The 23,605-nt window shown below is 41.8% G+C and overlaps 2 protein-coding genes and 1 long non-coding RNA gene across 3 annotated transcripts; 2 read left to right on the top strand and 1 right to left on the bottom strand.

The window, feature by feature from the left end:
• Positions 1-2,107: 2,107 nt before the first annotated feature.
• LOC112557315 (melatonin receptor type 1A-like) lies at positions 2,108-5,167 on the top strand. The gene is made up of 2 exons (XM_025227097.1): positions 2,108-2,766; positions 3,855-5,167. Exons 1-2 carry the CDS (start codon positions 2,640-2,642, stop codon positions 4,286-4,288), a joined length of 561 nt encoding a protein of 186 aa, XP_025082882.1. The 5' UTR covers positions 2,108-2,639; the 3' UTR covers positions 4,289-5,167.
• Positions 5,168-6,718: 1,551 nt separating this feature from the next.
• LOC112558388 lies at positions 6,719-9,667 on the bottom strand. Its single transcript, XR_003098142.1, has 2 exons — positions 9,541-9,667; positions 6,719-9,440 (listed from the first exon to the last, which is right to left on the bottom strand). It is a non-coding gene; the product is annotated as an uncharacterized LOC112558388 (long non-coding RNA).
• A 7,456-nt stretch (positions 9,668-17,123) lies between these two features.
• On the top strand, positions 17,124-23,591 carry LOC112556163 (serine/arginine repetitive matrix protein 2-like). The gene is made up of 2 exons (XM_025224909.1): positions 17,124-17,359; positions 19,253-23,591. Exons 1-2 carry the CDS (start codon positions 17,148-17,150, stop codon positions 23,550-23,552), a joined length of 4,512 nt encoding a protein of 1,503 aa, XP_025080694.1. The 5' UTR covers positions 17,124-17,147; the 3' UTR covers positions 23,553-23,591.
• The last annotated feature ends 14 nt before the right edge of the window (positions 23,592-23,605 follow it).

Here is a 23,605-nt window from a genome sequence, read left to right as displayed (position 1 = left end):
GTAACAGATCCTAGGTTTTTTTTTTACATGCACTATAAATCATTTGCATGGAACCTCAGCAGTGCTTGTAGCTAATATCAAAAACAGGGAAATCTTCTTTGTAAAAACTCACCACATCGATCAAATCAAATATCTGATACGTCGCGCTCCAGTGCAGTTTGATATTATCGCCAGTTAAACACCGTAAGACAGGTTCAACTTACACCATAAAATGTCCGAATGTCTTTAGCATGCACTTAGTTTTTACTTTGGATTGGGTGGGTGGGACTGGAAGGTCATGTTGCTCTTGAAGTCTTATACAACACTTGCCATGTCGAGGCAACAGCCTTGACTGAAATTCCAAGTTAAAAGTATAGGTATGGCTTACCAGTCTCCTCCCAGCTAATGAACGTTTGTCTATATAATATATAACAGAACAGGAAACTGATTCATTTGCAATTTCCTATATAGCCGGGATAATTTTTCAATGAAATAATTGTCAAGTTTCACACACCTTTCTCTCTCAGTATGTTTTTCTTTTGTCGCTGCTCATCGCTGACCTTCGCCTTCAACCCTGCAACATGTAAATGGTTTGTCGGTGACGCCATTTCGCTCCTTGCAGTAGTTTCTACCGAGAAAACATTTTCAACTCAAATACATGCAAGTTGCTTACTTTCTCGACGAAAAGAAAACGAGAACCATGTACCGCATGACAGCAAGTGTCGGTAAGGAGAAGCAGACGTCTGGAGTAATTCATGAACATTTCTAATTGTGTGTGAGAGTGATCTCCCTTCTTTACGCTAGCGAGAATGTGCAGGGAACAGACGCCTCCCCTCACATTTCTTTGTCTTTCTGCACCTCTCTGCTCTGTATAATTATATCTGCCTTGCAGGAAGTCATACACGATAGCCTGGCATAGATAATGACAGCATGTGCATCAGCTCATCGCATGACTCAGGAAGATTTCCGCCGCACAAGGAGAAAGATATGGAAAGGAGAAAATATACGAGAAAGAAAGTTGTTGCCAACTTCGGATATTGCTGACTGTTAATGATAAAAGATACACTAATTATATGTGCTAATGTTATCTGCTTATATGTAGCCTTCTTTTAACCATTTCTTTATTTTTTTTTTTTTATTGGTTTATTGGTTAGTCTACTTGATCGTCTTCCTCTGTTGGTTCACAAAACTCTAGTCTTTTCTGTTTGTTACCCGATACCTCTTTACGTCTGCACTTTTCTTTAAAATTTATCAGCCCGTTGTTTAGCTCGCACGTGGACCAGTGTGTGTTTGTGTGAGAGCAAAAAACCGCATCTAGTAAATGCTCAGTGCCGTGGAGTCTACTGGTCCTGTTACTATGACACACACGTGACTTGCGCGCGTGTGCAGCACGGACATTGCGCATCCAGCTGTGCGGCACTGTGTGGGCGACGGGAGTGGTCACACGTGCTGGAGGGACGTACATGCGCGCGCACACTCGACTCCAAGCTCATTTTGTTGTGCATCTTTTCCACCGACAGGCAGACAACCGTGGACATCCACCGAAAGGCAGACAACCGTGGACATGCAAAGAGTTGCGTGCCTTGAGAATAATTTATGAGAAAGTAATCATTCCAGAGACATCAATGCCTCTCGATCTCGTTTCTTAAAGCCGCCAGCTGACGTAGCTTGGTTGATGTGCTGGTGAAACATTTCACTCTCGGCGTTTTCGAAGACATCACCTTCACGAGCTGTCGATGACTGTTTAAAAAGCGTGTCTAACTCTCTATATATAATATACAAGTGATATCTGCGTTTGCAGAAGGTTGTGTCAAAGGTGCTGACGCTCTGTACGTCACTAAATACCATCATTCTGTCAGATCAGAATGACATTACCATTGGTAACATCATCATCACTGTCATCGACGAGAACTCACCACTTCCTCCGCTGTCTACGTCGACTATGTCCTGAATCACAGGTGTCGAAATATTACTGCACATGAAGTGATTTCTAAGACAATTGAATAAAACAGGTATTACTGCTACGCTTTATGTCTTAGGAAATTTTACTTACAAAAATATTCATTTCCATGCCACTCACGAAATGTGATGGCAGCTTGTTCAGAGGCAAGCTTTCCGCGGGCACTAATTCTAATCTTTATCTCCGACCACGCGATTGCAAACGAACGAAACCTTGAGCGAGTCAAAAACCAGAGATCAGGTGTTGTGTCGTTTGGAGACGTGACGTGACGTGACGTAACGCGTCATGGCGTTCGGAGACGGAAACTCGACTCATTTCGTTCCTCGATTCATCGACATGTCGAGTGTTCTCAACTTGAGCAGCGGCGACGACAGCGTCACTGGCATCCACAACGCCGAGGACAGCTGTAACGGATCGGAAGCTGTGGCGTTGGATGACGTTGTGCCGACATCGGAGAGGGTGACGGAAGGTCTGGTCCTCCTTGTCATCTGCATCGTGGCCGTCAGCAGTAACCTGTTCCTGTGGGTCGTCGTCCTAAGGACCCCGGAGCTGCGCCTGCCTTCCAGTTACCTCATCCTGTGCCTGTCGTTCGCCGACCTGCTGGTGTCGGCCGTTAACATGCCTCTGACGGTCTTCACCATCTTCCGCGGACATTGGGTTTTCTCTCCGACCCGTCTGCGCAGCCACAGGCTTCTCTAACATGCTGGCCTTTGTGGCCAGTGTGGCATCACTCAACAGCATCACCTTCAACAGGTACATCCGGGTATGTCGTCCGGCCCAATACGATGTGTTGTACTCGCCTGCTGGTCAAGTGTTACATATTGGCGGTAAGAATGCTTCTTTCTTTCTTATTGAAAGTTTGAACTGGTTATTTTTTTTTGAGGCAGGATAAAAGAAACGTCACGATATGCCCTTTTAAACCATCTACATTAATATCTATTTACTGGCTATGAGTAATTTTTTTAGTGATAAAAACATTATTCTTGCTGCAAAATATGTTCTCTGATAATTAGTGCAAGATACTACTGCCCAACGGAGGGTGATACCCTTCTTTTGTTCTCAAGATACGCTTGTACAAACATCATCTCGCACAAAAGAGGTCAAAATATGACGTCACGTTTGTACACACGTACGCCTAACTTTCCCATTAGTTAAAGCTTTAAAAATGTAAACATATCCAAGTATTATTCTCACATCTGCTGTTGACCTTTTTCTGTACCTGGTGTTTGTAGATGTGTATCGTGACAACGGAAGGAGGTTTCCCCCCAGTTTGGGAGAAAATTTTTGCACCTGAGCTTAATTAATCAATTATGAGAGTAAGATTTAGATTCCACTATTTTATTTGTCATCTAGACGTCATCCTTTTGTCCAATGTATTTTTCTTTTGATTTATTATGGGCTCATTAATCCCATTTTTAAACATACATGAATTTATTCATCCCCACAAACAAACGCACACACAGATATGCATGCTTACAAAACTTATATAAAAACCATCATTAAGCAGCTTAACATCGTGGAGAAACGAACTACCTTTTGTTACTGTACATTCGATTTGCCTGCATGCATTTATTACTTTAGAACTTAAATGCAGCTGTTTTGAATATTTCATCACCTAGCCAATCCGCAATCTTGAATAATAATAATAATAATAATAATAACAACAACAACAATAATAAATAAAACAACAACAACAACAACAACAACAAGTTTTATAGTATTTGATAGCAGTTTTCCGCCTTGCAGTGTTCGATTATTTTTCCTATTCTCTTTTCTTATCCTGTGTTTTTTTTATAATATAAACTACATGTACTTTCTTTTGTAGCACAACTTAGGTTCTATGTACTTTTGTAGCTGTGATCAGTTGTGTACAAGATACCTTGCTAGAGAAAACAACGTCTTGTCTGTGCTTTAGGAGTGTGGCTGTTCTCAACTGTCCTGTCCTTGCCGCCTCTCTTTGGCTGGGGCGAGTATGAGTACGTGCCCACCCAGTACTTCTGCTACTGCAAGTGGGGCAGCTCCCTTCCCTACGCCATCTTCATGATCGTCGTCTGCTTTGGCGGCACCAGCACCATGATGACGTCATGCTACCTGTCCATCTACCGGACATACACGCGCAGCAACCGCACCATCTCGGCGTCCGGAAACCGCCTCCTAGCAGCGAGTCTGACCTCATTTCCGGAAAGTGGGAGATATTTGCGAAACTACGTCATGGGCTCCCGAAACAGCTTCTCGCCGGGGATCTCCAGGAGATCGGAGGGGCCACGCAGGCAGGGATCCTCCATTTCGCTGACAAAGTATGCTGCCCAGTGGCGTCACAACTCGAGTTTTCTGCACAAGGCTCTGTGAAGCTGATACGTTTTAGCGACCAGGACGTGGCGGCGCTGCCTGTTAACCAAACGTGCCCAAACCTGCCGTCCCTCTCAGCCAGCCGGAGCCCGCCACGTGAGCATTACGTCCGCCGGTCACCCAGGCAATGGTTCGAGAAGAACGGCAGCGAGTTCTGCGTGAACCTCACGGTAGGCTCGTCCGACATGAAGGACCAAGGCCTGTCCATGATGTCTTCATCAGACAGGAAGGGAAGGAGCGCCCTCTTTCGGCCCATGACTCGCTCCTTCTGCTCTGCGTCCGACGTGTCGGCCATTCGCCGAGCAGGCACGAGCACCTCGCTGGCTAGCCAAGCTGGAACCGGAAGCGTTCGCGGCGATCGCCGGCGGCGAGATGAGATGCGTGTCACCGTCACCATGCTTCTTGTCATCTTCGTCTACGTCATTTCCTGGCTGCCGTACTGCGTCACCATTCTGTTGAACATCCTTCTCCCGCAAGCCGTTGCCACGGCAGGTGGATATGGTTGTGATCTTGCTGGGTTACGGAAATAGTCTCTACAACCCTTTCATCTATGGCCTCCGTAACAGCAGCATTAAGTCTGGATACATTAAGCTGCTGACAGATATTCGAGCTGTCTGCTGTTCATGTCGGTGTTCAGAACGAGCAGCGCACAAAGTCGAGTTCTATCTGTAAGTAAAACACCCACTTTTATATAAAGGAGAATTTCTCATCTGTCTTCGTATCATAACGACAAACATAGACACACTCAGGTATTGGGTTTAGTGGGCAAAAACTTGAGAGTGAACATTATTGTAAGACCTTATCGCCCCAAGTTGTTGTTTCCTTACCTGTACTTGTCGTTGGAGGAAATGGACGAACGCACATGCTGAAGGCTCGAAGCATTGGCTTGAGATTCGACGACGAATTTCGGTAGGGAATGATCCATTCACTGTTTTTTAAACAATGATATTGTTTAAAGTGATGTCGAAACTTGAAAGAAGTATATGAACTGATTGATATAAACATGTCCTTTTAATCGCAAGACAAAAGAAATTTTTAGGAATGGAGACTCAGTTTATTCGGCTTGGCGCCATGTCTAAACGATGTTCTCAGAAGCGTCTTTGGAGTAGGCAGTGTACAGAGAGACCAATCTGGACCACCTGTCACGAGTGGAAGTCAAGCTTTCAACCAAATGCATAGTACGGTCAGCCTGTACCGTCCATCTTGAGAAATCACAGACGCAATGAAGCGAGGAAACGGCGATTAAGCAGAACATAGTTGTTGACAACGAAACTTGCGAAATCAGACTGTCAGCCAGCTTTCTGAGACAAGAGTGACTTGTCCAAGGGAAAGAGGAGAAACGTTTGCACTAGATGCATGTTTTATTTATTATTTATTTATTTATTTATTTATTTATTTATTTATTTTGCTGTCATTGCAAGAAAGAGACTTGATCAGCTTCTCAAAATGTTCAGAGTGTGTGAATGGACTAAGGTGAAAATTTAAAATTGCTGGACCACAAAAATAGACCACAAGGACGCAAAAATCCTTATTTTCGTAGTTTACTATTTATTTGTTTTAATTCTGCTTATTGTTTTTATCAAAATGTGCTTGACCAAGAAAGGACAACAATGAAAGTAACATCGACACAGTTTGGACCAAAAAAGAACCAAAGCTTTTTAGAATACTAGCATTGAGTGGCTAATTGCACAGCATGTTTCTAAAGATTATCACGTTTCTAAAGAAGCAAATTTATAAAACTTTTTTTTCAAAAATCGCTCCAACGCCCTTTAAATGCGTTGCACAAGCCCACACGAAAAATTTCCTCGACGGGGATGAAAGTCTGGCTTAGTTTTTATTTTCTGTAAAACGATTTTAGTGTTAAACAATGTTATTAAATGGTACTGTTCACTCTAAAATCTATACAACTTATTATCTAAATAGATTTAAGGCACACAACTTGTTCAAAATTTTAAAACATTTGTAGAGCTGGCCTTAGGCCCATAGCTTGTGTAATAACCCATGCAAAATACGACCTAATCTTTGCCAGATAAATAGTAAAAACATGACCAAAATTTCCCTAAAATTCTGTCAAATTTGTTCATGAACTGTAAAAGTAATGCGAGTCTTTGTACACATAAAAGCAATGGAATGTGATGAACAAATGAAGAAATTGAGAGACTACAGACAGACAGACGCGTGTACAAACTATATGATGTAGGTTGTGAGGATTTGTATAATGTAAATCAATGATAAAAGCTGCTTTAAAAAAAATAAGAGCGAACATAAATTATTGGATTAATACATACTCAGTAAGTACAAATGTATATCTGAGCGCCCAGGCCTAAAATTGAATGTAAATGTGCAAGTATATTATGCGTACTTCTATATGTTAGGTAATTAAGCGTTTTAAGCTTTACGCGTGACAAAAAATCCTTAAATAAATTGGAATTTTTTTTTTTTGCTCCCATTTCTGAAATCTTTGATCGATTCTACTTGAGTTATTTGCAGACTGATAGAAATCATTAGTGTCTTTGGGGAGAGAACAGGGATTTACTTGACAGACCCAGTCTTATGACGGTCAGGTTTCACAGGCGCAGGGCTACAGATAATGGAGATGGAGCTCCACAAATGTAGAAAAAAAGCTTTTGGAAACAATCTTTTAAACCAGATTGAAACTTGTTTGAGCCATGTCGTGTCTACAATGTGAAATCGAATGGTAGCTATCAGAATATCTTCTCATTTCGAGCAGTTCAGATACCACTTCATACCATGGAGAGTCACACGTGGCGCATTATGACTAATCTTATTTAGAAGGAGTACTGTTTGTAAGCTGTCTTGGTCTACATTTACAACAAAGTGCGAAGTGACTGCTGACACTTCACAAATTCAAAACCATGAAAGTGTTTTACAAAGAAACTATGTGGGCCTTAAAGGCAGTATTGGGTTGTAGGTCTCGTCAGTCTGGAATCTGTTTTAATTTGCTTAACTGTTGATTTTCTTCATATATTTATTAATATTCTCAGTTAACTCAAAAAAGTATAATTACGGTTTATTTCGAAACCTTAATCAACTCTCCTTTTTGAGTTGGTGAGTAGATAGGTAGTATGGGAGGGGGATTGATGGAGTCGTTGATACAGTTACTGATGTTTTTTTTTTTCATCCTCCACTCACTTTAAATTTTTTTTTTTACTGAACTATTGTGGTGAGATGCAAATCCTCTTGTTCAGTTCACTATCACCTGCTTAGCAGCCCCCTTCTCCTTAAAAATTAAATTAAATTAAATTAAATTAAAAAGTGTTCCTTTTTTCTATAGTTTCGTGGGAAGCCGCCAGACGGCGCTCGTCCCACGCCGAAGTGGCTGTAGGAAAGTCTAGTGATCGTCTTGAACGAGGTTCGTGAGACATCATACTTCCTCAACAAATCTGGCCGCCGTTATCTTCACGGAACGCGACAAGGGGGGCTACCTTGCCAAGGGCAATAACTCGACGTCGGAAGAAAAGGCGTGATAAGCTGATTTACCATCACCAGAATCTCTCACTCGTCCCAGGAAATAATTACACGAAGGAAGCATCATGCTTTCGTCCCGTGATAAGACCGCTGATGCAACGGTGGCGTGGGGAGAGAGTGGGAAGGTGACGTCATAGCCTGACGGGGTGGGGCCGAGAGATGGGGTGATTGTTGCTGTGCATGTGTGTTCAATCTTAATTGGCGTTAGCCAGGACACGCGACTGCCTAAAGTGCTTCGTCTGCGACGAGTCATTACCAGATAGCCAGCTTCATTCATTGTAAGCTTTCTGGCAATGAGCTAAAACTCAAGATTTTTTTTTTAATTTAAGCGAGAATTCATACAAACATGTCTCGGACCTGAAGGGACAATCGCGACCTGAAGACAAAATAAACTGCTTCAAACAATTGACCCACTGATGAATAAAACATTTAGTATCATAACCGCGTTCATGTGGAAAACATTTTATGCTAAGGAATGTTTCAGAACTTGCTTTTCTTTTGTGTTTTTGTTTTGCTGTGTATATTTTCACGCAAAGACAAAACCCGTTCGGCAAATTCTGCTTCTAAACAGTTAGAGAAAGGAAATAGTTCGAGAGGATTCAATATTGCTTCAGACAGGGATACGAAATCCTGCCAAATATAGGGCCCAGATCTCCTTGATCTTCTAGTAATGACAGAAGGGAGAAAAGAAATCCTCTTCTAGTCCGTCTGTATGATGAAAGAATAAAACGTAATCTGTTATCTTTCATGTCATTATTGAATTGTAGACTTTTTCTAGAAGAGATTTCGTTATTCTGTTCGCCGTGTAAATAAGAGACCGTTCAGCTTTGATGCTGTGATTGTTTCCTGTGTCAGCAAGATGAAGGCATTCTCCTGAGTAGCAGCCATGATGAACATACGGAGAGCTACCGTCAGATCCCCTGAGGGTCAGTTCCTATGATAGCCTTCGTGGAATGATTATTATATCACGGATGTGGTCTGAGAATTTCTCTTTGTCGGCCTACCTGTATGTCGGTCCGTTCGCCCATCGTTTTGCTTGTCTGTGTTTCTTTCTAACAGAAGAGGAGCTGGTTTCTTTGGACGTGAACTGCCATTAGTAACACTGGCGGAAACTTTCGAGGGAAACTTTGCTTCCAATAAACGCAACTAAATTATTCCATTAACTAGAGACCAGTTGCGGATCCAAACATTACTAAAACATTACTTTGATGGGCATAAAAACGTTTAAAAACGTTTGCTGCAAACATTATTCAAACATTTTGCAATGACATCTATTAAACGTTTATAAAATGTTTCAATGCTATCTGGGGAATGTACTTCTAGTTTTAAATACCTTAGGCGTTAAATCTGTTTAGATAATTAGTTTTATAGAAAAACAGTGCACAGTATAATTTAACCAAGACTGTTTAATTAAGCCAGACGTCCCGTCAACACATTTTTATTATATTCGTTTGGAACGCATCTAAACACAGGAGCGATTTTTGAAAAGAAAACGTTTCTATATTTACTACTTTAGAACAGTTTTAAGTTTTCACAACAATCCGTACAACTGGCCCCAGGGCTGGTATTAATGTCGCGCTCAAAATTATTTTGACCAACCGATCCTACAACATAGATTTTGCTGGCATCACAGGTCTGTTGCTTGCTGCTTGATTGTTACACCCTGTAAATACACAGAAAAGAGGAACGTTCGTGCAAAACGTCTTTAGCGTGTTTATTTGTTTGTTTTGTTTGGTTTTTAGAGAGAAATGATAGTTACTAACTTGAATAACGGCTGTCGCTTCTGCAGGTCAGATGCAAGACTCGTACCACCCTTGCCCTCCTACACATGCACGCACCACACACACGCGTGTGCATATGCACGCAACACCAAATACACACGGACCAAACGCACAACTTTTCAAGAAAAATACAAGATATTAAAGGAAAAAAATAAAGAACACTTGCGCGCACAGCACGTTATGCGTACATTGGAAGGTAACGTCATTATTGTGACGTAGTGTCGTCAGTGTAAGTAGTCTCTGTGCGCCATTCGACAGAGACTTGTGTTAACATGAGGAATGTTAAGATTTCTTTTATTGAGACACGAGTACATCATGTCGTTAAACGTATTTTTATCCAGACGCTGTTTATTACTGTACTTTACAATATTTACATGAACTCGAAAATATTTAATATTTATTCTGAAACCGGCTGCGTCTTTTAGTTTTACCTTCAAGTGTAATAATACAAAGACATTCACGATGTGCTGACTTCTAAACTCAAACCTAATAATGAAATTAATTAAGCCTTTAAACAATCAGCATTTATGTGAGATCTTACGTTGCTCTCCAAAGAACACTTTTATATAAACATCAGTCTGAAAAGACTGCGCAAAGAGACCTCAGCACTTAGCAGGCTAGCGACGTCATTCAACATGACGCAAAATTAACATGACGAGGGAACATGCGTAACGGCAATATGGAGAGCTGAAGACAAGATGGAAGGAGAGAAAGATGTCGAACCAACCCAGACAGCAATTCCGTCTGCATGAACGACATCGACAATGGGAACTCCGACTACAAGATGACTGTGCTGCCCATGGCGACTTCTACTTGGAGAGAGGATTTCAAGCCGCAAGCCGCCTGGTGTTCAGCGCCTTTTCGTCGGCCATGCAGGTAAGGGAAAGAAATATGTCTGCCTATAGTCAAAAAGAAAACTTCAAGATAAGGCAACAAGAAGAAAATTATATTTCTGCTTCACCACTTTTTTAAATCAGATTTCTCAAACAGAACTAAGTCTTTTCACAGAAGAGATTAATGTCAGATGGTCTTTCGTCCATTCATTTGTTCCTGCTGGGCGTCATAAACAATTTTTCTTTCAGTATCTGTTGGTGGTCTTTTTTCAATTTTTTTATTTTCCTGCCTGCCTGCTGCTTTGTGTACAGATCTAACATTTTAACTGTGTCTTTGTGACTGGGTCGTCTGTCTAGAGCTCTAACGTTTTGTTAACAGGTTTGGTTGATGTCGCTGTTCACTGAGCTTGCTCTCACACACGTCACAAACATTTACGTCACAGTATTTACTTCAGACTTGGAGAAGAACCACAGCATCGTAATGGGGAATGTGTTGGTCAAAAATCAAACAGCACGCAGTAGTTAACATTTAGTTAGACTGATAAGGTGTCAGAAAAAATGTTTTTGTAACCCGTTAATAATAACAGTGAATAAACTTGACTAGATTATACATGACCTTCAAAGCAGTTTTCATTATAAACTTAGAATTTTCCACCTGGAAGTGCACACTGTCTCTCTCCATGTTTCAAATCCAAAATAACAATGTATCAAATTCTGAACTGGGTTTGAGTGCATTCTGGAATTCAGATTCAAAGTTTTAACTATCGTCTACGAGTCCCATCCGCGAGATCTTCGCTGTTTTCGGAGACAAGTATCAACTGTCACATCTACATCCTTGCAAGAAAAATGTAACAAGAGGCAGTTTGCACTTTTCAGTGTGGCATCTCCAACATCACACACACACGCACGCTTTTTTCAACATCCGGGCCTCCACTGGCTCCGGCAATCTGTTCTCCAGTGATGTCTTTGATTTAATTGCTGGCTACGACCCAAGCTGGCAGGGACAACATCTGGTTTGCACAAATTTCTGCAAATTATCCTATAAATCCAAGGAAATCTTCCCAAAGGTAAGACAATATGGGTACTGTTAGCGTACGAGAGTCGAGTTCATGTGATAACGTCCCTTGAGTTATGGACGGTTGTGCATTCACTGCACGCTTGGCTTGAGCACTGTTTACCGTCCCGTGGATGCATTCATCTTCGTCAGAAATCAGGAAAGGCTGACAAACCTCAATACAGGAAGTCAAGAAAAGCAGCTGTATCCTTTACGCTAATCACTGAAAACAAAGAAGCTGTAGAAGCCAGTCCTACTGAGCGATTTTTGTGTGAAATATCTCGTAATTTTTACACGACCTTAGTTTATTCTTTTCTTTCTTTTTCTTAGATTTCTCTTTTTTAACCTCTTTTATGAGACCTATATTCCTTTTTCTAAATACAAAGTTTTGACTAGTTGCAACATGCTCATTACTGAAAGCTTCATGGTATTAACCTTTCGACAGATACACTTGTATATTTTAGTAGACAAACCCTCATATAATTATTCTATAGAGAGATGTGTTCACCACCATTTGAACTGTCTTTTATTCACCGAATTATTAAAATTATAAACTGCTTTGCTACAGTAAAAGAAGAATTCATAAGTGCATTATGTTCACAAAGTCCACTTTAAAGGCCTGCTAAGAATCAGGGCCACCGAGAGCCCCTGGCCAGACGACCTCTCCCTGCCTCCTCTAATTGTAATTGTAAATTATTTTCCCAGTTTAGAATAATATGTTATTTATTCGATTCTAAATATCTACATTTCGTTCGGCTAAGAAATATAGACTGCAAACGTTAGGACAAGTGCACCAGGATCTACACCATTACTTGAGCAGAGAGTTGTCTACACCTGAGTGGTTAGTAAATAATGGAAAATGACGTTAGGATCAAGCTTGTAGCACCCTGCTCCATAGAAAAAAATTCCCAGAAAGAACCGTCAAACTTATTTTTTTTAAAAAGGAAAAGATGAAGGGAAAACATCCACTGACCAAGGCCAGGCCCCCTTTACAGCCGCGTGTCTGGGTAAAGCATCCCCCTGCCCCCAGCCTCCTTTCGTCAGGCCTTCTGAACATGTCCTGTAGTAGAAAAGCTTTGTCTATAGCTATTACCTTTATAGTGACTCGACCTTTTAACCTTTGCAGATATAATAAAATGCCTACGTGAATATAAACATGGATTCATATCCACCTCTGCTCCTTAGTCCTTGCCCTATCCCTACTCAGTGCAAACACGGTGGAGCGGCAGATGAAATGTAGACTAGTAGGTCAGTGTGAAGCGGTGCTTTGGTCAGGTTTCACTACAATGCGTGCAAGAATGATTTTGTTTTCGTTAGTGTCATTGAGTTGTTTTATCTTTTTTGTTTCTTTATTTGTTCTTCATCTTGTTCGCGTCCGACTTCCTTTTGCTTCACCATTGTCTTTCATGCTGTATACACTACACGTATAAGCACAATGAATTCATCAAGAAGATAGGTACATTCACGCACACACCCACACGCACGTATAGTGATGTCACGTGTACAGTGGCGGAATCCTAGTGGTCCTACACCGCAAGTAGCGATGTTATCACGTTGTCTGATAAGTGAGAGTGGAGGTCGTCTCGCACCTCACAGGTACAGGATGTTCGGTTGACGACTAATCGTAACTTCTGTTTACCTTGTCCCTCGCGGCTTGTTTACCTGCTCCACCGGTCGAACCTTTGATAGCCTGGTAGAAATCCCGGACACCTCGTTATGCATCTCATCTAGTTCTCGCTTGTCACAGCTACTGGTTGTTAGGACCATGCTGATGATGTGGAGGGAGTACCAGCCATGTTCCGACAGGGTCATCACCAGTCACCAATCGTGACCCGACAGTATCTAGTTGTAGAGAGTCTGTATGTCACTTTACTCTGATCACCACGGTATCACAACACAACAAAAAACTGTTACAGCCTGAGGCTTGTGAACACTTCTCTCTACTTGAGGGTAAGACAGTTTTATTATGAGTGACTTACAGAGCTGCGTGCTAAATATCCAGTAATTCTAACTCATTCACTTGCGAGGCTGGCATGTACTTTTGTCCAATATATCACTCTTTGTCCTCGCAATCTTGACTGTCTCTGTCAAGGTGATACTTTACATCACAACTTTCTTTTACTATTATCATAGACCTCTATATCTGTCTCACTCTCTCACACACGGACACACACCAACTCTCTCTTTCTCCCCCACCCTCACACTGACACTCACCTACCTACCTTGAAGTGAGATCTGTCGTGGTGCAGGCGATGTCTGGCTGAGTGAATAAGGAGGTCATAGGTAGGAAGATAACGAGGAGACTGGAGCTTGGGTCTGCGTTGGCCAGCCCCTTAATGGTCAGGGACTTGTTGACAAACACATCGCGCGTACAGCAGTTTTCTCGTCTTCTAATACCATTGAAGTTCATAAGATGTTTACATTACAAGTTCACCGAATATCACTGAACATGCATGCTGCCTCTGAATTTGTTTAAGTCCAGGTCGCCGGTCGACTCGACCATTAGCCGTTTCGGCTACGGTCAACAGTCCATTTGCCCATAACCATTGGTCCATTTAACCAATTCATTCATGCGATAATTCGACCAAATATAAATTGAATCCCGTAGAACTCTATTGTTACTGCTGCTGCTGTTGTTGTTTTGTGTGTGCTGATATGAGCACTTCGATTTTTGTATCTTTCACCGTTCGCCTCTCTCTCAATATGTGTGTGTTTGTAAAGTGCCAGCTGGTTCCAGATCTGTCAAAGGACCAGTAGAAAAAGCAGGTGTTGAGAGAACGTATGGTCAAAAGACCCTAAAGTTTGATTTTTATTAAGAATCGGCGACTTGCATGGATGTCAATGTTTCACAAAGTTACAGTTGGACTTCAAACTATGCTGCGAAGATTTACAAACTATTCGAAGTTGCAATAGTCAATGGGCCCACACTTTGTAGCCATTAGTCGTACGGCTCTACCCTACCAACTCTTTTGATGCTCCATAAATTAAACTAATCAAGAAATGTTTTGTTTCGAACTTAGACACACAGACATCCACGCACCGCATTACAAGAGATAATGTCTTTCCTTATTCTCTGACATTACTTCAAACAGCGTCCATTTTTGTTTGATAATAGTGAAGATTGACTTACACATATCCCATTACTAGTTCCAATTGGAAAATTGAAAGTTTCATCTTGATTACGTGCAGAACCCAAGCAACGAATGTATCAGTCGATGATTATTACTCTATAATTATAGCAATTTCTGTACTCGGTGATCATACATCGACTTAAACCTGTGGTCGAATCGACTCGTGCACCTTGGTTCAAGTCGACCAGCCCCATCAGTCCACACCATGAAAACTGAAGTCCTATTCTAGAATGGCCGTCTACCTTTTTGTCTGATGCAGACGGCGGGCGAGCAGTTGGAATCCTACGCACAGGCGCACGATGCAGGACCGTCACCTGACGTTTGGCGTACCCTGGGTGCCAGAGACAGGTGAGAACTTCCGATCAAAAGGATTAAACAATTTTACTTACTTCATTTTTTTTTTTCCTATTTATGTATTTCTTTGTGTCTTGCGACATTTTGACTATTGCGTGTCGGATAAATAAAAAGCCTTTATCAAGTATCTTTCGTGCTGTAGGCTACAGACAAATCATAAATGACAAATCTTTATTTACGAGGGTAACAGAATAAGCTAAATTTATGCTTTTTTAATATCTAGATCTTGGACTAAGTAGCAGAAATAAAAACTTGACATTAATTCAAAACAAGGTCATAAACTCATAGAGAGAGAAAATAATTATGGCCAAATATATTAAATACTAGTATTCAGTATCTTTGATCAAACATTTTATGACTGTTATGATCAGGTCAGAATTGTGGTCTCTTAGATGTGCCTTGTGAGTCTTTGACATTACCCCAAACCAGTCTTTCGCAAACGCCAGCTTATATTTTTTATACTGCGCCGAGCCAATAATAAAAGATTTTTTAATAATCTTATAAATACCCGAACCTTCTATAGCTTAAACAAATTCATTTAACCTGGTACCTACAAAAAGAGATTTCCGTCACTTACATATGAGTTTGTAGCAATATTGTCGTGACTTGGGCTATTTCAGTGTGTGGCCTGACCAGATGACTGACCTGAGCCGGCTGGGTATAGTTGAAAGGTATGGAGATGCTTCAAGGTGATAGCTACGTAGGCAACTTGTGATCCCTACTAACGTATTCTCGCCCTCTTGCAGGATGCTGACTCCCAGGACCTATGGTCTCCATCTGGTGCAGCGTGTTGAAGCCGCCATGTTAGCAGGAGGCGACATGTTCGTCAACAACGCCCTGCTTCTTAAGGGTCTGGCCAACGTGGGCCCGAACTCCAATCTCATCTTCGTCTTCGTACCCATGACCTCCTTATTCACTCAGCCGGACATCGCCTACACCATGACAGATCTCACTTCAAGGTAAGTGTGCGTGTTAGTGCATGATATGTGTGTGGGTGCATCTCTGTAATTTTGGAAAATAGTGTCGTCCCTCAAAAATCCGTGAATCGGAACTGGTATATGTACTCATCATGTGCATGCTGCTTCTGCCATTATTCCATAAAAAATATATTATAACAACTACTTACATAGCAGTTACGCTGTATTTGGTATTCCGATTAATTTAGGGATGCTAGTATGTCATTTATTACACGTGACTTCAGCATCCGCGTATATTGGTAGCTTCAAGGGTTTGGTTCCAGGTTGACTATTCTAGAATACATTCAGACACACTGTTCTGGTGACTAAAGTGGTTAGAAACGGAACCATTGTTTGGTTAGAATGTAGGTCATAACGTTTCTCGTTAAACTGTGACTGGGAGCGCAGTCCTGACAGTAAAATCATGGCGCAAAAAATGTGTTTCAGGATCTTTGTGCCAGCTGACTTGGAAAGAATTTCAGAAATTGAAGAAATCCGAAAAGAAAGCCTTAAAGGAGAAGAAGTGGAAGAAGAAGAAGAGATGAAAGAGGAGGAGGAGGAAGAAGAACCAAAGGAAGAACCAGAAGAAGAAGAAATGAAAGAAAAAGAATCAGAGGAAGAAGAACCAGAAGAAAAAGAACCAGAAGAAGAAGAACCAAAAGAGGAAGAACCAGAAGAAGAAGAACCAAAAGAAGAAGAACCGAAAGAAGAAGAACCGAAAGAAGAAGAACCAGAAGAAGAACCGAAAGAAGAAGAACCAGAAGAAGAACCAGAAGAAGAACCAGAAGAAGAACCAAAACAAGAAGAACCAGAAAAAGAAGAACCAGAGAAAGAAGAACCAAAAGAAGAACCAGTAGAAGAAGAATTAGTGGAAGAACCAGAAAAAGATGATGAGGAGGAAAGGAGGAAACTACGAGAACAAGAAGAGATGAGATTAAGAGAAGAAGAGAGAAGAAAGTTACAGGAGGAAGACGAACGAAGACGCAGAGAGGAAGAAGAACAGAGGAGGCTAAGAGAGGAAGAAGAACGGAGGCTAAGAGAGGAAGAAGAACGGAGACTGAGAGAGGAAGAAGAACGGAGACTGAGAGAGGAAGAAGAACAGAGGAGGCTAAGAGAGGAAGAAGAACGACGACGGAGAGCGGAAGAAGAACAGAGGAGATTAAGAGAGGAAGAAGAACGAAGACGGAGAGAGGCCGAAGAAGCAGCGATGAGATTAAGAGAGGAAGAAGAACGAAGACGGAGAGAGGCCGAAGAAGCAGCGATGAGATTAAGAGAGGAAGAAGAACGAAGACGGAGAGAGGCCGAAGAAGCAGCGATGAGATTAAGAGAAGAAAGAAGAAGCTTACCGAAGGAAGAAGTAAAGCTATTGGAGATGATGTTAGAAGAAAGGAGAAGCATATCGGTGGAAGATCAACCCGAGCCAGGGAAACGGGATTCACAAATACAGACAGATCAGATGTCATATCTGCAAAGGTGAGTGTTAGAAGAGTATCCTCTGATAAATTACAGGCAAACACGAACACACTCACTTGCTTACAAGAACTTGTACTAAGTAGACGACTCCACCTAGCAGGTATCGCTTTGTGTAGGCAGGCCTCCCCCAGGGCAACACTAAGAAACTTTCAATACGTCACTGGCTTGTGATCGGACCACGGACTAATTACATATCGTCTGCCTTCTGTTGTGAATGACTATACTGTAACATTTTTCTGACAACCTTTCTAATACTTTTACCACTGTAAATCAACTCGTGTGTTGAGATCTAAGATGAGTTTCACTGTCAACAACCAAAGTACTCCTGTTTAACCCCTGCTATGTGGGTTGTGGGTTTTACTGATTTTGTTATATCTTAAATAATTGCTGATTGTTAGCGCCGAGAGCAATCATTTTATTTGAATCATGCGCGTTAAACAACAACAACAACAACAACAACAACAACAACAACAACAACAACAACAACAACAACAATAATATTATCTTTTGCATTACGTACTGAGACATCCAGCCACAATTAAATTCTTAGCTTCTATCACGCTGCTCCTCTCGCAGTAAGCTCTTTTGTTACTTCTATATTGTGAAGTAACTCCACTTCCAGTTCTACGCAGGTGCAAAAGTAAAAAAAAAAAATGAAAGGTACTTTTTCCATCATCGCGTGGTTGGGCGTCATTTTTACGAAATATTTGTGTTTTCTGTTATCGATACGCTATCACTAATTGTGCGATATCGACGTTTTCTATTTTCTTCCACACAAAGCACAGTGACAGTTCCCCACTTCCACTTCAGGTTTGCCTGAGGCAAAAGGTGGGGATGCGGAGGCACTCAGAGACTGCTAATAATTCATTTCTATTTGTTGTCCAAGCGGATACATACTCTTTTCACAAGAAAAGTTCTCGCATTCTTCTGCTGCTTTTAAATCTTCAGCAGCAAGCGCCAAGTGCACTGAGTGACCTTTGACTTTCAGACCAATTAGTATTTGTAGGACAGTTTCTGCAAATAATTTTAGTTTGAGTAAACCAGCTCGGTGGAAGCGAGGAGGCTGTTACACTGGTCTTGATTTTTTTTAAATGGTGAGTTTTGAAAAGACAAGCGTTTTGAAAAGACAGACCCAAGACCGATGAACTACAAGACCAAGAGCCTGACTGACGTGCGCACACATTCCATCACACAATGACGATCGCGATTAAGATTGAATGTCATTGCTCTTAAAATCAAATTTAAACTTTCTTAACATAAAAGGAACGAATTTATGAAGAAAGAAAATCTCACTGAAGGGTTTTTTCCCTGGATTATAATGAGGCATGCAGGCTACAATAGCTTAACAGACAACACGTCCATACAAACCAGTGTTGACCAATGTAACTGCCGTGGATTGCATTCTTTAAAACTGAGCACCTTCTGACCAGAACATTGTCTTGAACCTTAGATGAAGAACCTCAGAACATGTAGACAGATACATGTAGTGCGTGTGTCTTTAACCTTTTTTTTTTTTTTTTGAAAAAAAAAAAATTATGGCCTCGCATAGTTATGTGTGCGGATTGCTTTCAAAATTCATAAAATATAGCCAAGTTTGTACATAATACAGTTCCAGGAAGCTTAGTGAGAGAAGACCCAAACATCAAAGAGTAACTTTTATTAAACAGGCTTTAAACTAATGGATTTACATTTATTACCTAGTTTCAAATAATATTTTAAGATTTTATTCATGCTATATTGTGCTTGTGCTTTATTCATCTGATGATGTATTTGCAGTTTCCTCTGTTGGTACGCCACAAGTGCAACCAAATTATTTTTGTCAGCTGGAAACTGCAATGCTTTTGTCAAAGAGTGTATGTATTCTGACTTTATTTCTCCTCCTATCACTTTCAGAATCAGCCTCAGATACTCACAAAGCAGCAAACATAGTCGTGAGCGAAAGAAGAGCAGTTCACCTCCAGCAATAAAATCACCTGATGCTGCAGCTACAAGCAGGAAAGAGTCGTTGTCCAAGAGTCAGCCGCCGTCATCAGCAGAAAGTTACTCGAAGAAATCAGATCAGGTTCTAGCTGATGGAACAAGACGTATCTCACAAGCTTCGTCCCTGGTGACGTCCCCTCGAAGGAAGTCAAGAGACACAAGCGCGCCGTCATCAGCAGAAAGTTACTCAAAGAGGCCAGCTGCTGCAGCAAAGCCTGTCTCGCCAACAAAAGCAGCACCTCTTTCATCAGGACAGCCCTCACCGGAACGATCTCCTTCACCCAGGAAGCCCTCACCACCCTTAGTTATTTTCACAAAGCAGAAAACAACAGTCAGAGATGCTTCTCCAGATAAGCCCATGATAGCACCATCTGTGTCCCCAAAGTCCACACAAAACGTGTACGTTTCCGTTTCTCCAAAAAGGCGCACTTCACCTGCACCTGTTCCCTCGAGCCAGGTTACAGAGTACACATCTGATTCACCCATACAGGGCCCACCAGCCCAATCTGTTTCCTCAATACAGACCACACCAGCCCCATCGGTAACCTCAAGGATGTCTACACCAGCCGCACCTGCTTCCTTACGGCAGCCCACACCAGAAGCATCTTTTACCTCAAGGGTATCTACATCAGCCGCACCTGCTTCCTTACGGCAGCCCACACCAGAAACATCTTTTACCTCAAGGATGTCTACACCAGCCGCACGTGCTTCTTTAAGGCAGCCCACACCAGAAGCATCTGATGTTTCAATGCAGCCCACACCAGCCCAGACCATAGAAGCATTTGGACCAACCCTACAACCAACCTCAGAAGAATCAGCCTCCCCGAGGTTGGTTACGCCAGAACTTGCCAGAGGTTCCTCACCAACGCCTCCCTCTTCGGGCATGACAAGCTGTGTGGGGTCACCAACATCAAAGATCAGGGAAGATCTCATTTTTATGACCAGTGTGACCTCCAAAGAAAAGTCGACTATTCTCGAGAAATTCGATATTAAGTACGTCCGGGAAGAAATCTTCAGCGACACAGAGACTTCGACATCACCTGCTGCGCAACAGCAAAGCATCAGACTTGGTACTGGGCGATCCTCGAGGTCTCAGTCAGTAGGCCTTCATCACTCTGGTGGTCACCGAAGCTCTAGGATGGCAAATGGTACACGGTCTGCTAGCATTGGAAGAAAGTACCACTCCCCTTCCCGATCTGTCAGGGGGGGTCCGAGTCCAAGCAGCAACAGAACCAGCCCATCGTATAGAGGGTCGCAAAAATCAAATAAGAGTTACTCCAGAAGCCCTACTATTTGCTCGCAAGGAGAAAGAAACGTTATTCCTGAAATATTTTTCTCAAAGGAATCTCAGCTGAGCACCTCATATGTGGCAGGGGATAGTGAAACAGACAGAAGCAATTCTAGAAGCCAGAGTCCGTTATCGCTAGGTGAGGGCAAAGAGCTGTGTAGAGGCAGCTTTTCAAAGTCTCCTTCTCCAGTAATAAGTCCATCGAGAAAGACAACTAGACAGAATAACAAAATTGCAGGGTTGTCTGGAAAAAGTGAGTCTGCGTCCCTACCCTCGACTTCCCTCGTAACCTCTCCATTGAGGGAGAAAACCAGTAAGAGTCAAAGTCTAGCGTGCTCACCTGAGGGTGACTCTGTAGATCCTGAGATAGGGAGCAGCGTCGATGGCCCATCTCCCAAGCTTAAAACTAAAAGATCGCTGGCAGATCTGGTAGAGAAAATGAACAAAGACTTTTCAGAATCACCTTATTTTTCAAAGACAGAACAACAGGAGGAGTGTTCGGAGGTCTCTGAGAACACTGACGATGACGTTACTCTCGAAACAGTCTCCTCATCATTTTCAGAGGATGATGATTGGAAGGATGTAGACAATTTGTTCAAAATGGACACCGAAAAAGCAATTCCTGCCAGGCAAAGGAAGAGCTCACCCATTATTTTCCAGATGAATATATCAGATGTCAAATGTGAGCTTAAAAATAGCAACACAGTTTTGTTTGATATAAAGGAAGTTGCTGAAGTGCAGCCAACACTGATCACTGCATGTACAACAGTTTCTTTCGAACAGGTTAAGGTAGAAAAAGTAGTCATGGGTGCATTAGGATCATTTTCCGCCTCTACATCACCGGTTGGACATGAACTTGTTTCCAGGAAGGAGGATGTGACATCAACACCAGTTTCACCCGTGCAGACCTGTGTAGATGGAACACCTTCAGTCACCCCATTTGAAACAGCTGTGACACTTTCACATATTAAAAAGAAAACAGAAACCAAACATTTTGAAATAAAAGTGCCAGTCGAAGAAGAAAGAACTTCGCCATTGATGCTCAATGTAGAAACATCAATGCAACGGACAGGACAAACAAAAGCCGTTCCTGCCCCAATCAGAACAACTTCCCAAAAAGCCGAGGCAGCAGTTTTACCCACAAAAGAAATATTTTCGTCTTCTCACGTCATACAAGAAGCGGAATATACGCAGACACCAGATAAAATAATGGAAAGAATTGTTTCACCTACACAATTTGCAAAACCATCTAATGTTCCCTGGCAGCCCATCGCAAAGGCAAAGGTTCAACACAGACGAACTAAACCAGAACCAACTGATTCGTCAACGATAAGCTGTTCAAAGAAATCTGTTTCATTAAGAAATCTTTCACCAAACCAAACTGTCGTGTCAAGACAAAATTCACCAGAATCAGCTTTTTCGACACAGACATACTCATTAGAGCCAAGCGTTGTCTCGAAGAAACCTTCACCACAGCCAGATATTTTCTTCAGTGAACATTTACCAGAACCAGAAGTTCTCTCAAAGAAACACTTACCAGAAGCATGTATTGTCTCGAAAAAACATTCACCAAAACAAGGCGTTCTTTCAAGGAGTAATTCGCCAGAAGCAGATGTTTTCTACAGAAAACATTCACCAGATCCCTATGCTTCCTCAAAGAAAAACTTGGAAGAATCAGTTGCTTTATCAAGAAAGCATTCTCCAGATCTAAGTATTTACTCAAAAAATAACTCACCAGAACTATCTGTTTCATCGAAAAAACATTCGCCAAAAGCAGCTATTTCACCAATTAAATACTCAACAGAATCAGTTGTTTCATCAAAGAAGCATTCTCACGAAGCAGGCATTCTTACGAGGACACAAGATGTTTCATCAAAGAAATACTTGAAAGATGCAGTTGTTTTATCAAGAAAACATTCACCAGAATCAGATGCCCTCTCAAGAAATAACTCACCAGATTCATCTGTTTCGACGAGTAAACGCTTACGAAAAGCATCTATTCCACAAAGAAAATACTCACCAGAATCATTTACTTCGTCAAGGACACCCTCACCAGAATCAGCTGTTTCATCGAGGAAACATTCACCAAAACCGAATTTTCTCTTGAGGAAACATTCACCCGAAAAAGAAGTTTCAGCAAATAAAGACTTGCAAGGTGAAGCTGCTTTATCAGGGAAACATTCATCAGAGTCAGATGTTCTTTCAAGCAATAACTCACCAGAGATTTCTGTATCATCGAGGAAACATTTGCCAAAACCAGTTATTTCACCAACAAAATACTCACCAGAGTCATTTACTTCATCAAGGACACACTCGCCAGAACTTGAAAGGAAATACTCAATGGAATCACCTGTTTCATTGAGGAAACATACGCCTGAATCAGCTACTTCATCAAGGAAACACTCACCAGAATCCACTCTTTTACCAAGCAAACTTTCAGAAGGTATTTCCTCAAGAAAACCTACACTGGAAACAACTACTTCCCCTAAGCGCATCACTCCAACACGTGTTTTCTCAAAGCAGTCCAAGCCAGTAATACCCTTGTCATCAAAGGACTCCTCACCAGAACAAACTATTTCAAGGAAAAGCACGCCAGAAATACCACTTTCAAATAGGAAATTCACACTAGAGCCATCATACTCGTCAAAAACATCTTCCCCAGCACGAACTATTTCATCAAGGAGATCGACGCCGATACCTTTTGCTTCGCCCGAGCGCAGTTTAGGATCAAAATGCTATTCACCAAGACAACTGACACCAGAACGCATTATTTCAACAAGAAAAACAGCTCCAGAACTTGTTGCTTTATCACGGAGAACTACTCCAGAGTCAATAGTTTCACCAAGAAAACACTCACCAGAGTCACTTATTCCGTCAAGGAGTCTTACGCCAAAATCAATTGTTTCACCTAAGCGCACCAAGTAGCATCAAGTGTTTCACCAAGGCATCCTACTCCACAGCAAACTGGATTGTCAAGA

This window comes from Pomacea canaliculata, linkage group LG2, assembly GCF_003073045.1.
Source record: "Pomacea canaliculata isolate SZHN2017 linkage group LG2, ASM307304v1, whole genome shotgun sequence".
NCBI classification, from domain to species: domain Eukaryota; kingdom Metazoa; phylum Mollusca; class Gastropoda; order Architaenioglossa; family Ampullariidae; genus Pomacea; species Pomacea canaliculata.
The sequence above is the reverse complement of the archived record's forward strand: the minus strand, read 5'-3'. Positions and strand labels throughout refer to the sequence as shown.

Coding starts and splice junctions, on each gene's coding strand:
- LOC112557315 (XM_025227097.1), top strand. CDS start 2,640: ATGCTGGCCTTTGTGGCCAGTGTGGCATCACTCAACAGCATCACCTTC. Junction 2,767..3,854: donor TCAAGTGTTACATATTGGCG/GTAAGAATGCTT, acceptor TCTGTGCTTTAG/GAGTGTGGCTGTTCTCAACT.
- LOC112556163 (XM_025224909.1), top strand. CDS start 17,148: ATGAGATTAAGAGAGGAAGAAGAACGAAGACGGAGAGAGGCCGAAGAA. Junction 17,360..19,252: donor CAGATGTCATATCTGCAAAG/GTGAGTGTTAGA, acceptor TATCACTTTCAG/AATCAGCCTCAGATACTCAC.